This window comes from Schistocerca serialis, chromosome 10, assembly GCF_023864345.2.
Source record: "Schistocerca serialis cubense isolate TAMUIC-IGC-003099 chromosome 10, iqSchSeri2.2, whole genome shotgun sequence".
Lineage (NCBI taxonomy): Eukaryota > Metazoa > Arthropoda > Insecta > Orthoptera > Acrididae > Schistocerca > Schistocerca serialis.
The window spans coordinates 34,093,052-34,110,097 of record NC_064647.1 but is presented as its reverse complement, the minus strand read 5'-3'; the positions used below and the strand labels follow the sequence as shown (position 1 = coordinate 34,110,097).

The 17,046-nt window shown below is 42.5% G+C and overlaps 1 protein-coding gene across 3 annotated transcripts in view; it reads left to right on the top strand.

Moving 5' to 3' along the window:
- LOC126424769 (esterase FE4-like) overlaps window positions 1–17,046 on the top strand; it is a 298,792-nt gene that overhangs the window by 264,039 nt on the left and 17,707 nt on the right. For all 3 annotated transcript variants that reach the window (XM_050087521.1, XM_050087520.1, XM_050087519.1), the window contains one exon: window positions 6,335–6,500. In XM_050087521.1, the coding sequence (XP_049943478.1) occupies window positions 6,335–6,500 (166 nt within the window). The remainder of the gene's footprint in view (window positions 1–6,334; window positions 6,501–17,046) is intronic.

Below are 17,046 nucleotides of genomic sequence, written 5' to 3'. Positions count from 1 at the left end.
CCAGGTTCGTCGTTGAGTGCACAATCGCAGGCTCTCGTGTCTGTGATGCAGCGTCAAGGGTAACCGCAGCCATGGTCTCCGAGCTGATATTCCATGCTGCTGCAAACGTCGTCGAACTGTTCGTGCAGATGGTTGTTGTCTTGCGAATGTCCCCATCTGTTGACTCAGGGATCGAGACGTGGCTGCACGGTCCGTTAGAGCCATGCCGATAAGATGCCTGTCTTCTCGACTGATAGAGATACGAGGCCGTTGGTATCCAGCACGGCGTTCCGTATTACCCTCATGAACCCACCGATTCCATATTCTGCTAACAGTCATTGAATCTCGACCAACGCGAGCAGCAATGTCGCGATACGAGAAACCACAATTGCGATAGGCTACAATCCGACCTTTATCAAAGTCGGAAACGTGATGGTACGCATTTCTCCTCCCTACACGAGGCATCACAACAACGTTTCACCAGGCAACGCCGGTCAACTGCTGTTTATGAGAAATCGGTTGGAAGCTTTCCTCATGTCAGCACGTTGTAGGTGTCGCCACCGGCGCCAACCTTGTGTGAAAGCTCTGAAAAGCGAATCATTTGCATATCACAGCATCTTCGTGTTACAGCAATTTTAATGGCCAGTAGTGTATTTGATTTTTTGTGCGTGTAGCGCATTAGCAGAACTGAAATTCGCGCTCGCTTCAAATTATGGCGATAGCGTTAGAAATTGTTATTGCTGATAATTTGGCAGTCGCTGCGCTTGCGATAAGGCAGTAATCGACCGTGAGCCCGAAGTGGCTTCTAACGAAGCGAAAAGATAAATCACAAGCAAGCACACTTGGATATGATATTAATTTTTGTGTCCCGGCTATTTTGAACGTATCTTTGGCAGTGGCTGATACAAACATTCACGGTCACTAATTTGCATTTGCTAATAATAAGCTTTACGTAATGAATGGAAATGCGACCGTAGGCCGCCAAGAAAGTTAATCCTTGTCAGTGACTTTGAGCAATGCTCTAGTTTTCTCTCTCTGAACAAAAAAATACTTTTAATTACGTACACTTTAATCTTGCAGATATAAGTAATATTTATACTCAGCTCTCAAGGTTATTACGGCAGTGTAATACGAATTTATATTTACTGTTAGGCGTCTAACCACCACTGACTAATCAATACTGCAAGCAAACGGCCAATCCGATAATCAATTGATATGATTGGATGGGAAAGCAGAAAATGACTTTGTGGGTAAATGAAAGGTAACATAAATTACACTTACATTCTCAGACGAGAGCACACAGGCAGCGTTTATACCGATTTCGTCACCAATGGCGGCGATTGAGACCTACTTCCATGAAACGAGATAAAAGAAGTGTACTTCTTCATCAGACGGACAAGAACAATCACAATAATAATTTTACACTGTCAGTGCTTTTATTTCAATTACATATAAACACGTTGGTTCTTTTAACGACTAATGTTTCACCACACTTATATTTCAATGTTTGTTTGTCAATACTGCCTTTGACAGTCTCTTTAACTTATTTGCAGTCTTTATTCCGCCACTTATGAAGAAAAGTTTGTGGCAGGGATGGCACACTCTCTAGCTCGTCTCTACACCATGGTAGCTTCTTGTTAGCAGTTTGTAACTTTTATTTTTAATTTATACTTGGTCTCATGTGAACCAGCTGTTAATATTAACACCCTGTTGCGTTATAATCTTAAATGCAGAATGTGTTAATTCAGTTTATGTGTTAAAATTTGCCTCCTGTTGTAATGTTTGTAGTATAGCCCATCCTGTTCTACAGCTGCATGATGAGCTTTGTTTAATCGATGTCTCATAATTCGTAATTGTAAGTAGGCTCAGGTGAGATGTCTCCAACAGTGCATGGTATGCCATCTCCCTCTTTGTTCCACTCACTGGAGAGAATTAGGGGCAGGAGAGTTCCACAATTGTAAAGATTTCTGTTCTGTATCGAGATACACTGACAATTTGTTACAAGCTGCATTTATATAATTTTCAAGAGATTGCCGGCCGTTGTAACCGAGCGGTTCTAGGCGCCTCAGTCAGGAAACACGTGGTTGCTGCGGTCGCAGGTTCGAATCCTGCCTCGGGCATGGAGGTGTGTGATGTCCTTAGGTTAGGTTTAAGTAGTTCTAAGTCTAGGGGACTGATGACCTCAGATGTCAAGTCCCATAGTGCTTAGAGGCATCTGAACCATCAAGAGATCACCCACTATTATAATCAAGTGTACCTCGGATAATGTAACAGTATGACGTGTATCATTAGAGATCAGAGAAGCTCCAGGTTGTACTATTTTTACATGGCTTGATTTAGTGCCGTGCTAAGTCCACTGCTGACCATTAGCTTTGCAACATTATTAAGGTGAGATGCAACAGGCCTCAAACTGCAGGAAATGGAATACACGCTTGCAAAGAATTAACACTTCTACGCGACTGCACAAAATAGATGGAACTAATGCCATCTAGACTGTATATTCGAGGAGCGATCAATACGTAATGCAACACTTTTTTTCTTGTCCAATTCCGATTGAATAAAATGCGGAATTTTTTGTGCCACATCGTAGAATATTCCCGCTTCAGCCCTTATAGGTTCAAGAAGTTCTGACTGGTGGCGGCGCCATACGTAGCCCTCAAAATGACGTCTGTAACAAAGGAGCGTCCCAAGCAGGAACTGTCATTGGGCAGATACACATAGGCGCTCGCAGAATGTCTATGGAGACCTGGCAGTGAACGAAACCATGGTGAGTTGTTTGGCGAAGCGTCTGTCATCATCGCAGCAAGGTAGCGATCTTCCTCGTGCTGGCCTGTCACACACACAGCTGTAACTCCTGCAATCATAATCAAACATCTCGCTGCTCAACTAGATGTCTCTGTTACTAGTGCTCACAAAACTTTATTGGACTGTTCTTCCTCATCCACCCTCCTACCCAGATCTCGCTACTTTCGACTTCCATCTGTCTGGCTCAATGAAGAATGCACTCCACGGAATGCATGCACTACGTGAATGATGGGGAAGTCACTGATGCAGGAAGACATTGGCTTCTGCGTCGACCCGTAGAGTGTTACCATGCGGCCATAGAGTCCCAGTAAGGTGTCGTGACGCCGTCACGCTGAATGGAGATTTTTTAACTAGAAGAGTAATAAATAATGTAGTGTGTAGGAATCCTCAACCAAACCACCCTGCATTCAGGAGTAATTGTCTTGCATTACTTATTGAATGCCACCTGTATAAGGTAACAGTACCCAATGGACTTTTCTCCAGAATCTTTATTTGAATGTTGATTCTTTTGGAGCAGATTGTGGTATGCCCCATGCACAAGGCAAAAATGTCTACTAGCACGTATTCCAATTCGACAGCAGCATTATTGTAACCTATTGTGATTGAAATTTATCTACATCTACATATATACTTCGCTAGCCACCAATCGGTGTGTGGCGGAGTGCACTATTCGCACCAAAGTCATATTCCCCCCCCCCCCCCCCCCCCCTTCTGTTCCACTCACGGGTCGCACGAGGGAAAAACAACTGAACGCCTCAGTGCGAGTTCTAATTTCCCTTATCTTTGAATGGTAATCATTGCGTGATTTGATAGTTGGTGGTAATAATATATGCTCTGCATTCTCGGCGAAGATCGGATTTTGGAATTTAGTGAGCAGCCCCTTCCGCTTACCGCGTCGTCTAATTGTGTCCCACTTCAAACTTTCTATGAGATTTGTAACGCTCTCGCGATGGCTAAATGAACCAATCACGAATCTTGCGGCTCTTCTTTGGATCTTCTCAATCTCTTGAATCAGACCCAACTGGTAAGGGTCCCATACAGACAAACAATACTCTAAGAGTGGACGAACTATTGTAAGCAATTTTCTTTGTTGAAGGACTGCATCGCTTCAGGATTCTACCAGTAAACCGCAATTTAGAGTTCGCCTTGCCCGTTACTTGTGTAATCTGATCGTTCCATTTGAGATCATTTCGAATAGTCACACCCAGATATTTATCATTTCACAGTATTGGTGTTCATGTTGACTGTGAATCCATGACAGGAGATATGGGATCACTGGGTTCAGAAAGACCCTACTCAACTTGACGCAGGACGTCAGTGGCCCCACACGACTGGCGCCTGAGAGGGCAGGCATGATGTTCACTCGGTCATACAGGATTAGAGTGACCATGAGTCACGAAATTGGCTTACTGCCAATAAGACAAGTCTCCGCACAGACAGTGTGACGCTGTCTAGAGCGCCGTGCATCTACGTACGGCATCATGATACACAGATCCACAGGTGCAGTCTGCGTGGAGCATGAACAATACCAAGTTACACTAGTCATCGTCATAGGGGCCCAACACCTGGATATAATGGTATGTGGTGCTACTGGTACTAAACAGGATCACCACCAGTTTGTTAGAGAGTGATTCGGGAAAAAGTGTGATGTGTGAAGCCTGGTAACTGTGCTCCGTTTTGGAGATGTCCTCTGTCTCATAGGAAGACTGCTTGCTGGTTGTGCTACCCTGACCTTCATCGAAATAGAGGATTTGGATTATCACATTGGCCAGCATGTTCTGCAGATCCGCCAACCTCTGAAAACATCTGGTCGTGTGGCGCTGTGGGTCTGGCACGGTAATAGCCAGTCACAACGATGTCTGAACTCAGGCATAGAGTTGGATCTGTTGTGGTTGGCAAGAGAGTCAACACCGTTTTACGAAAGGAGGCCGAAATGCACGCGTTAGCTCACGCAGGCTGGCGTGAGGTCTGTAACATGACAAGGAAATTAGAATTTAGAAAAACGGACGTAGCTGGTGGAATACTTAACTTTAATCCATTAATGATGAACGTCGCTCTTGACGGTACATGATTCACAATATCAATGGTAACTGAATATGGCGCCTTGCTAGGTCGTAGCAAATGACGTAGCTGAAGGTTATGCTAAACTATCGTCTCGGCAAATGAGAGCGTATTTTGTCAGTGAACCATCGCTAGCAAAGTCGGTTGTACAACTGGGGCGAGTGCTAGGAAGTCTCTCTAGACCTGCCGTGTGGCGGCGCTCGGTCTGCAATCACTGATAGTGGCGACACGCGGGTCCGACGTATACTAACGGACCGCGGCCGATTTAAAGGCTACCACCTAGCAAGTGTGGTGTCTGGCGGTGACACCACAGGATCAGCAAAAAATGACGTAACCCTCATCATCCAAACTTCTTCCGACGAGTTAGAGCCATTCTTTCCAAGAGAGGTTGCTGCTCTGTTTACTGAATCACACATCCTGTACACCTCTATATCAGCGAATAATTTTATTATGTGTGCTTACTACTGAACTACATACCCGCAAGAAGTAAAATGTCTTTATTTGCTTTCACTGGTGCCACACCGAAGTCAGCAACATGAGTCGATACCGTAAACATTAGCGAGGGCTCATTGTAACCCACAATCACCTATAGGAGGCGCTCCTGGAGGTCACGCCTCTTCCTCAGAACTGCAGCGCTCTTGCACTTAGGCTAATATGGAACCGAGCTATGAAGAACTCTGCCCAGTTGGAGACCTAAGCTACAGCAGTATACAGCTTCGTCTAAGACCGAACAGTAGTTTAAGTTTCCGAGAAACTTGTAGAGAAAAGTTTTCTGGTCGATGACAGTTGTAAATTATCCTCTGCTCTTGCAATCTTTAAATTGAGTAAATCGTTTATACATTAATGTTACTAAGTGAGCTAATATTTGATGTGTTCTAGTTTGATGATTCTTCTCCCAGAGCAATCAATGAACCCATAGTTGCATCTGGACGAAAGTAGCTTCGCCTGGGCATAAAGAATACCACAGTGTGTTACTAGGTACGATTCTATTGGAGGTGTTGTGCCATTATCTTACTCCGACCAGTGAACTGACTTACCCAGCGAGCTGTTGGTGAATCTCTTGTTTGCAGTCGACTCTGAATCAGAATGTAACTGGGCATTTTTCTCTTCAACAAACAGTTCCAGAGGAGAAAGAAGTGATAAGGATTGGTAGGGAATGAACGTGTCTTTGGATCCATAGCCTGGTACTTGAGCACTCAGCCACTGAGCTTTAAGAAATAAACAGCGATCGTCAGAGCGGGAAAAGACTCTAGACAAATCACCAAGGTACAATGAGAAGAGTGGTGGACCTAGAGCTGATACCTGGGGAACCGCTAATGGTAAATTGCAACCGTAGTAGCGGCATCAACTATCCTAAAGCTTCTGGCGGTAGAATCCAAGTGTCTTCGAGAACTAAGCTGTTGTTACAGATCATAATTGTTCAAAACGGTCAATAGAACATTTTCTTTCGCTTTCAGCTTTGTCCTAAATTAAGGTTTCTTTTTTTCAGCTTCTAGGGGACCTGATGTTCACATACCACGTTGTGCGAGTGGCCAAAATACACAGCTCCAAGTCGACAGCCCCAGCCCACTTCTTCGTTTTCCACTACACGAATGAGCATCTTCCCAAAGGGCCACTAGGAGAGGTGGCCCGAAAGCTCAGGGAGAAATTTAACGGTACTGTGTCTCTAGTCATATTTGTTATCTTCATTGCTCTCGCAGTAACCTCTACTCGGACGTTAGCGTGTGTAACTGTTGCCAGTTTTTCCTAAGTTTAGTTCTACTATGTTGTTGTGGTCTGCATAACGAAGCGGTCGCTCTCCATAATAGTCATTTCTTTGCAAATTTCTTCACAGCGACACTGGTCCCCCTCTACAAATGTCACCCCATACACTTCCCTCCGTTACAAAACTGAGGATTCCGTGACGCCACGCGACGTATCCTATCAGCAGATCTCACATTTTAGTCAACTTTTGCTCCCAAATTCGATTCAATAATTGCTTACTGATAATCAGATCTACCCATCCAGTCTTCAGCAAACTCCTCCAGCGCCACATTTCAAAAGTTTGTACTCTGTTCTTGTCTCCGGTTGTTATCGTCCATGTTTCGTTTTTCTTTAACAGAAATACCTATCGTCCTGTAATATAATTTAACATGTTCACAATTCTCCTTTCTTCATAAATATTTTCCGTCTTGTAACCAATCTACATTTTATGTCATCTCGAATTTGGCCCTGTGAGGCGTGGTGCCTTATATCGCTGCTGTGTAGAGACTGTGTTATCAGCAGAGTGACCCATGCTTGCACAGTGACAGATGGCCTGAAGCAGGTTCAATCGAGTACGTAGTTGCAATTTTCATCTACCAGAGTACAGTAGTGCACAGAGACATACAAAAAACTGGTCAAGAAAACGTTTTTGTGGATTGTTCTGTTTATTTTTGGAAGGATTTTTTTCTTTATTTATGTTTGTACAGTTTTGTGTATGTTTTTAGTCGTGTGAAAGATTCGTGAATGTGGTCTAAGGTAAATATGTAGATCGTTGCTCTATTGATAAACGCTGTACGAACTACCGCGAGAAACTTTGTATCATAATATGCTAATTAAGTTTTTGGTAATAGGAAAGCTGAGTAACGCGGGAGAATAATGTTTTTCTATTGGCCTTAAAGGAAACTGACCAATCAGAACGGAGTGTTCTTCGCGCGTCTTTTCTCTTGGAGGCAGAGAATGCTTACAGCAGTCTAAGAAGTCGAACCCCAGCCTTTCAATGGCGCGATCGTGTGTAGTATGAGCTCCGAAGGAAGTTATTGTTTGCCAGTTTCAGTTGTGCTACATGTTCCAAAATTGCTTTAAAGCGAAGGCATATTTATTCCGGTGTGGTTTTTAGAAAGTACGGATTTCATAAGTAATTTTGTATATGAGGAAAGACAGTATAGTTGCTTGGCGTTTTAAGCAGATCGGTGACTAAAAACTTGAATGCATTAGACACTGATAAACGTAATAGTATGACGAGCATTTTCCTTTAACAACAATCCGTGCTTAGTAGCTGTTCAGATTTCGGGAAATACGTTACCACAAATTTGCTAAAGTGGATGAAAGGGTTTGTGCATGACTCTGTTAGGATTAGCACGGGCTTGGCAGTCAACCTGTAATTCTCGAGTTCAGAATATACCGAATTTTTGCCACTATTTCCACCTTTCGTTCAAAATTAAGACCTTTTCCCGAATCTTAGAATAGTTCCGTTGTGTGCAGCCTGGTGCGAGTAGCAGTACGGTAGGTTCCTGCTCGGCTTTCCTACCGGCGATCCGCCGCTACGAGTTCACCGGTAGGTGCAGGTAAAAGGACAAAAGGAACCGCGCAACCGCACCTGGTCATTCATCTTGATGCCCAAATAACACATAAAATACTTTCATATAGTGTCTCATCACTTACAATCTATTTTCAAGAGACTGTTCATTCCGTTCAGCTGTTCTTCCAAGTACTTTGACATCTGAAACGGAATTACAATTCCACCGACAAACCACACAGATTTAAAATCGATGACATGAAGTCTTTATACGAGTCGCAGATCAGCTTCAGCACCTCATTAGTAATTTTCCGTCTTATTCGCACTTTATTATATAATCCTTTTGTTTTACAAGATCTAATGATGGAAGAACGGGAAACTGGTAGCATTGTGAATTGTAATTGAACCAAGTGCTGTCAAGACAGGTAACTATTAATACACACACAAGGTTCTTCAAATGAACTGACACAATTTCAGAGATTTTACTGGTCTCATACAGATATGACTTTATGTATACAGTCTGAAGCAGCGAGCGAAAATTTTTGCCAAGGCTGGGAATCCAACCCAGGTCTTCTGCCTATCAGGCAGGTGCGTTAGCCTCTACGCCACCTTGAAACAGCGCTTCACACAACTGCACGGATTACCCTGGCACTCTTCCCTCCTCGATCCAAATCCTCACGATCGTCCCAGTCTATACGCATAAAAACTCAAGATTTTTATTTCTTCTCGCTGTCATTTAATTCCCCTCACAAAACTATCCTTGGTTTCCTTCACAGACACTGAATATCATCGGGGATAGGCAGCCCCGGATCTACGATGTTTCCCAATCGGGGCAAAAACTTGATAGTGGCGACCCGCCCCCCTTACCCTTGAGCGTTTGAGATGGGACGTAAAATTTTTTTAAAAAAATCGATTTTTTAAAAAGTGTTCATTTTGTAGCGCACATCTTTCTGAAGAGTTTGATATACAAAACTTCCATGTTCGAGAAAATGTAAGACGTTATTTGGTTTTAAGGATGTCAAATTGCAGTCTCACAGAATTCTCTACCATACGTCACTGTATTTGGCTCTGTGAAATTCGAGCGTGTGTATTTTATAAGAGAAGCCAACAGCCTTATGTCCTGCGTTGTCTCTGCTGCTCCCAATCGGCCGGTTTGACACCCAATCCCCCTTAAACAGACTCATAATTTGTACTGGGTGTGATTATTTGTGACCGGGACAATAATAACTCTTCAAAAAATATGCTCTTCTTATTGATTATTAGCTAGTATATCTTTTGCCTGACAAAAATTCTATATAGAAAACGTAGAACCAGTAAAGACAGAGGCAAGCTAGACAGTACACATTTTTTGAATCCTGAGGTCCGAGAGTTTTTCCCTCTCTAATCTTGCTACTCCTTTACACGAAGTAATTTCCTTTCTGCGAAAGAATCTATTACCTCATAATAGTTCGTCAAACGTTTTGCGACATGAAAAATCGAAATATATTTGTCTAATACTGAAAGACTGGTGTAATTTCTCGATTTGATTACGTCTGTTTTGTCACTGTCCGACAGATAAAACGAAGTAGCGGTTTCTAATATTGCAACACATGTCAAATAAGCGGAACTCCCTTTAGCACAAATGGTCATTTTTATCTACCTCATTTACATAAATTACACGAAAGAATGTAATTCATGAAGTACCAATATCAAATGCGTATTACGCCTACTATGAGCAAAAAGTTTTAGGTTAGGAAATAGTTTTCCATTTCACTCGTATTGTCCAGTTTCTCAAGCATTAGATCCAAAAGTAGATGTAGTAACAAGAAATTGCTATATAAATTTGGAATCGTCATATTCTTCCACATAATTTGTGCGATGTCCTCGTTTTTTATGCTTACTCGTTCCAAGAAAACAACCTTGTTGTCACTAACTCCTCAACTATCACTGCCATTCTTAAAAATTATTCCCCGGTTAACTTCACTAACCCTGCCCGAATCACTGGTTTAGTTATCTCGCGTTTATTCTCCGGTTACGTGTTGTTACGTATTCGCACAACCCGTTCTCCGCGCTGTTCCGAGAGAAGAATTAAGTGGCTGCTAACCCGAGACTGTACAACTGGCCCTTTGTAGTGTAGCGACATGGCAAAAATTTTCTGTCAAAATTTGATATTCTTGGATACACGGACAACATAATATCTAGTCATTCTTACCCGTTGTTCCTGTTGGTCGTTTACTTCTACTGTGGTAATCTGCAACTACGGATTTCGCAAATAATTATAACAACGCTTATTATTCGCACACACAGTCAACCACATAAACTAACCGATTGGCATTCATCCATTCCGGTTTATTCTGCTCAGTTCGTACAGTCCAGTCCCGTTTTGTCTGCACGAAAGTTTTTTATTTCCAGATGAGACGGAGATTCCCCTGGCAGAGACAGGACGTACTATATGCAAGCATTCAAAAATCAACTTACGATTCGTTAAGAAACCAACTTAGAATGTGTTGAAAAATAGTCAAAAACAAAAAGGGATGGGTTTCAAAATAGTATGAATAATCGATAGACCACTGTACACTGCATGCTAAGCGCTTTGTGAAACAAGGTGTTTCTCTTCAAGAGTGTGAATTTCGCGCCCCTTGGCGGGGCAGATACCGCAGTTTGCCCTCCCCGAGATCCGGGCCTGAGGATAGGGTGCAACCCGTCTTATAACCTTCTCAGCTACTGCTTTTAAGTCCTTCGACTTGCTTGAGACATCAGTTAGCTATTCCTTTACGTTCTATCAATCTATCTCTTCTGTTAGTGGCCGTTTGCCACGAAGTTCTTTCTTCTACAGTTCGATGGAGTACGTGTTCATCGGACAACTCATCTATGCATTTAGTCTTCGGCGTTCTGCTGTAGCCCCATATTTGAAAAGCTTGTGTTCTTATCTGGTCTGTATTGTTTCTCGTCGACATTTTACTTCTATACGGTGCTACATTAAAGACAAAAACTTTTATGGAGGATTTCGTAACCCATAAGCATATATGTAGCGTTAATATGATATCTCTTTTTCAATCGAGCAAGGTGCTTACGGCATTAGTGAGACACAGGATGTAACAAAGTAACCCATTTTGTTAAATGTGCGAACGAAAATAAAAAATAAATAACTCAGATTGAAACAAAAAGTTGGTATGTAGTGGTTTTGATGTCACTGATTATTAATTTGATGATTTTTCTGAAAAAATGATGTGTCAGATCGAAAACGGCGCATTTTTTCGTGAGTATCTTCATTCATTCGGAAGTAACAGTTTCACAAAGGTCTGAAAGGTAGTCAAATTCGAAAATATGTTATATCTGCCGTTAATAATGTTGACTGAGAAATGACGAAATTTTCAGTTTCAAATTAATTCCCTTGAGACAAATAGGTTCACAGAGGTTTTGAAAGGTGAAACTGCCTGCCAGATTGAAACTGTAGGCCGAACTGGTACCTGAACGTCGGACTTTCGCCTTTCGCTGAAAAGTGATGAACCGACTGAGCTGCCCAGCATGACATGCGAGCCGCTAATCACATCTCCAGTTATGGCAGTACATCCTATTCTATCTTTCAAACTTTTCGTGAGGTGTGTAGGAGAACTACTGTGAAGTTTGGAGATTCAAATGCACACCTGATAGAGAGCACGACCACGTGCGCAATTACGTGGTTAAATTTATCATGTAACATCAAAATTAACAAAGCACACAGGCAAAGAATGTTGAGAGTTTAACTGAGGGTAGTAAAAGAACTCCACAACTGATAATCGTAAAATACGAAGTAATTTCACAAATAAATGAAAGGTATAAAAGACCAGAGACGAAATGTTTTACAGCCAAGTACTTGATTCGGTCGTTTCCCTCAGGCGTGCTCTAACTACTTGTTGTATTCAGATGCTCATCTCTTTTTGACAGAGTTGTAAAACTACCATAGGCTTGTTGCAGATTACTACAACTACAGTAGTTTCCCTGGTACCCTTTGTCAGTTAAGACCATACCCACGTTACCTGTATGTTAGGTGTGAGTTGCATACATATCAGCGTTTTCCTCATATCAGTAGCTTTGTTTATGTACTTGATCAATGTTGTTGTTGTTGTTGTGGTCTTCAGTCCTGAGACTGGTTTGATGCAGCTCTCCATGCTACTCTATCCTGTGCAAGCTTTTTCATCTCCCAGTACCTACTGCAACCTACATCCTTCTGAATCTGCTTAGTGTATTCATCTCTTGGTCTCCCTCTACGATTTTTACCCTCCACGCTGCCCTCCAATACTAAATTGGTGATCCCTTGATGCCTCAGAACATGTCCTACCAATCGATCCCTTCTTCTGGTCAAGTTGTGCCACAAACTTCTCTTCTCCCCAATCCTATTCAATACTTCCTCATTAGTTATGTGATCTACCCATCTAATCTTCAGCATTCTTCTGTAGCACCACATTTCGAAAGCTTCTATTCTCTTCTTGTCCAAACTATTTATCGTCCATGTTTCACTTCCATACATGGCTACACTCCATACGAATACTTTCAGAAATGACTTCCTGACACTTAAATCAATACTGGATGTTAACAAATTTCTCTTCTTCAGAAACGCTTTCCTTGCCATTGCCAGCCTACATTTTATATCCTCTCTACTTCGACCATCATCAGTTATTTTGCTCCCCAAATAGCAAAACTCCTTTACTACTTTAAGTGCCTCATTTCCTAATCTAATTCCCTCAGCATCACCCGACATAATTAGACTACATTCCATTATCCTTGTTTTGCTTTTGTTGATGTTCATCTTATATCCTCCTTTCAAGACACTGTCCATTCCATTCAACTGCTCTTCCAAGTCCTTTGCTGTCTCTGACAGAATTACAAAGTCATCGGCGAACCTCAAAGTTTTTATTTCTTCTCCATGAATTTTAATACCTACTCCGAATTTTTCTTTTGTTTCCTTTACTGCTTGCTCAATATACAGATTAAACAACATCGGGGAGAGGCTACAACCCTGTCTTACTCCCTTCCCAACCACTGCTTCCCTTTCATGTCCCTCGACTCTTATAACTGCCATCTGGTTTCTGTACAAATTGTAAATAGCCTTTCGCTCCCTCTATTTTACCCCTGCCACCTTTAGAATTTGAAAGAGAGTATTCCAGTCAACATTGTCAAAAGCTTTCTCTAAGTCTACAAATGCTAGAAACGTAGGTTTGCCTTTCCTTAATCTTTCTTCTAAGATAAGTCGTAAGGTCAGTATTGCCTCACGTGTTCCAGTGTTTCTACGGAATCCAAACTGATCTTCCCCGAGGTTGGCTTCTACTAGTTTTTCCATTCGTCTGTAAAGAATTCGTGTTAGTATTTTGCAGCTGTGACTTATTAAGCTGATAGTTCGGTAATTTTCACATCTGTCAACACCTGCTTTCTTTGGGATTGGAATTATTATATTCTTCTTGAAGTCTGAGGGTATTTCGCCTGTTTCATACATCTTGCTCACAGTATGGTAGAGTTTTGTCAGGACTGGCTCTCCCACGGCCGTCAGTAGTTCCAATGGAATATTGTCTACTCCGGGGGCCTTGTTTCGACTCAGGTCTTTCAGTGCTCTCTCAAACTCTTCACGCAGTATCGTACCTCGCATTTCATCTTCATCTACATCCTCTTCCATTTCCATAATATTGTCCTCAAGTACATCGCCCTTGTATAGACCCTCTATATACTCCTTCCACCTTTCTGCTTTCCCTTCTTTGCTTAGAACTGGGTTTCCATCTGAGCTCTTGATATTCATACAAGTCGTTCTCTTATCTTCAAAGGTCTCTTTAATTTTCCTGTAGGCAGTATCTATCTTACCCCTAGTGAGATAAGCCTCTACATCCTTACATTTGTCCTCTAGCCATCCCTGCTTAGCAATTTTGCACTTCCTGTCGATCTCCTTTTTGAGTCGTTTGTATTCCTTTTTGCCTGTTTCACTTACTGCATTTTTATATTTTCTCCTTTCATCAATTAAATTCAATATTTCTTCTGTTACCCAAGGATTTCTACTAGCCCTCCTCTTTTTACCTACTTGATCCTCTGCTGCCTTCACTACTTCATCCCTCAAAGCTACCCATTCTTCTTCTACTGTATTTATTTCCCCCATTCCTGTCAATTGCTCCCTTACGCTCTCCCTGAATCTCTGTACAACCTCTGGTTCTTTTAGTTTATCCAGGTCCCATCTCCTTAAATTCCCACCTTTTTGCAGTTTCTTCAGTTTTAATCTACAGGTCATAACCAATAGATTGTGGTCAGAGTCCACATCTGCCCCTGGAAATGTCTTACAATTTAAAACCTGGTTCCTAAATCTCTGTCTTACCATTATATAATCTATCTGATACCTTTTAGTATCTCCAGGGTTCTTCCATGTATACAACCTTCTTTCATGATTCTTAAACCAAGTGTTAGTTATGATTATGTTGTGCTCTGTGCAAAATTCTACCAGGCGGCTTCCTCTTTCATTTCTGTCCCCCAATCCATATTCACCTACTATGTTTCCTTCTCTCCCTTTTCCTACACTCGAATTCCAGTCACCCATGACTATTAAATTTTCGTCTCCCTTCACAATGTGGATAATTTCTTTTATTTCATCATACACTTCTTCAATTTCTTCGTCATCTGCAGAGCTAGTTGGCATATAAACTTGTACTACTGTAGTAGGTGTGGGCTTCGTATCTATCTTGGCCACAATAATGCGTTCACTATGCTGTTTGTAGTAGCTTACCCGCAGTCCTATTTTCCTATTCATTATTAAACCTACTCCTGCATTACCCCTATTTGATTTTGTGTTTATAACCCTGTAGTCACCTGACCAGAAGTCTTGTTCCTCCTGCCACCGAACTTCACTAATTCCCACTATATCTAACTTCAACCTATCCATTTCCCTTTTTAAATTTTCTAACCTACCTGCCCGATTAAGGGATCTGACATTCCACGCTCCGATCCGTAGAACGCCAGTTTTCTTTCTCCTGATAACGACATCCTCTTGAGTAGTCCCTGCCCGGAGATCCGAATGGGGGACTATTTTACCTCCGGAATATTTTACCCAAGAGGACACCATCATCATGTAATCATACAGTAAAGCTGCATGCCCTCGGGAAAAATTACGGTTGTAGTTTCCCCTTGCTTTCAGCCGTTCGCAGTACCAGCACAGCAAGGCCGTTTTGGTTATTGTTACAAGGCCAGATCAGTCAATCATCCAGACTGTTGCCCTTGCAACTACTGAAAAGGCTGCTGCCCCTCTTCAGGAACCACACGTTTGTCTGGCCTCTCAACAGATACCCCTCCGTTGTGGTTGCACCTACGGTACGGCTATCTGTATCGCTGAGGCACGCAAGCCTCCCCACCAACGGCAAGGTCCATGGTTCATGGGGGGGGGGGGGACTTGATCAATGTGTCACTAAATTACCCCAGAAACTGAAAGTGGTGAACCGACTGGAAACGGAGTGAGGGTGTATTGTATAAGAGGCTGCGTAATCTACAGAATAGTTATCAGTAGTGGAACAAAGTCTGTATGAGCACATTTTATTAGTGCGGGATGCCTATCTCAGGGGCAGGTATGCACTCAGAGGCAAACCAATTGTTCTCCTTTGATTGACAGATACCTAACCTATTATTTTCCTGTGATTGACAGGTCCTTAAACTATTGTTCTGCTAAAAGGTTCCTTCCTTTTGATTGACAGGCACTTAACCTATTCTTCCCCACCATCCTCCCCCCACTTCCCTCCCACGTCTGAAACCTCCCCCCCTCGCTGCTACAGGTACATTTTCAGGTCTGAGTTATTGGAATAGCCCTTCTCACTCTTATCAATTAGATCGAATGTTTAATTAAATTCATCAGTTAATTAACGTCTCCTTTTCTGGTAAACTCCCTTGTCTCCCACACTCCCTCCCAGAAATTAGTGGGAAAAAGACTCAGTTCATCGGTCATTGGAGGGAACTCGATTGTAGTGTATGGAATATTGTTTAAGCAATTTAGGCAATGTGTAGCATATTGTTTATTTAAACAATTATGGGATTCAAGGCAATGTATGGAATATATGGAAACTGGTGACTCTATGGTGGAGAGGAAAGCACTCATAGCAAGAAATTCAAGGGTCAATTGTTTATTTATAAAAAAATTAGTTTGCAGGGGTTGGAAATCTCTTGCTCATCATCCTCAGCTGTTTGAAAGATGTAGGTCTTTTAAGAAGTAATTACATGGGGCGAACATGTTGCAAAACCTAATGAAACTTCCTGGCAGATTAAAACTGTGTGCCCGACCGAGACTCGAACTCGGGACCTTTGCCTTTCGCGGGCAAGTGCTCAAACATCTGAGCTACCGAAGCACGACTCACGCCCGGTACTCACAGCTTTACTTCTGCCAATATCTCGTCTCCTACCTTCCAAACTTTACACAAGCTCTCCTGCGAAACTTGCAAAACTAGCACTCCTGAAAGAATGAATACTGCGGAGACATGGCTTAGCCACAGCCTGGGGGATGTTTCCAGAATGAGATTTTCACTTCTAGCTGAGTGTGCGCTGATATGAAATTTCCTGGCAGATTAAAACTGTGTGCCCGACCGAGACTCTAACTCGGGACCTATGCCTTTCGCGGGCAAGTGCTCTACCATCTGAGCTACTGAAGCACGACTCACGCACGGTACTCACAGCTTTACTTCTGACCGTATCTCGTCTCCTACCTTCCAAACTTTACAGAAGCTCTCCTGTGAAACTTGCAGAACTAACACTCCTGAAAGAAAGGATACTGCGGAGACATGGCTTAGCCACAGCCCGGGGGATGTTTCCAGAATGAGATTTAAACTCAAGCGAAGTGTAAGCTGATATGAAACTTCCTGACAGATTAAAACTGTGCCCCGTGCCCGATCGAGACTCGAACTTGGGACCTTTGCTTTTCGCGGGCAAAGGCAAAGGTCCCGAGTTCGAGTCTCGGTCGGGCATACAGTTTT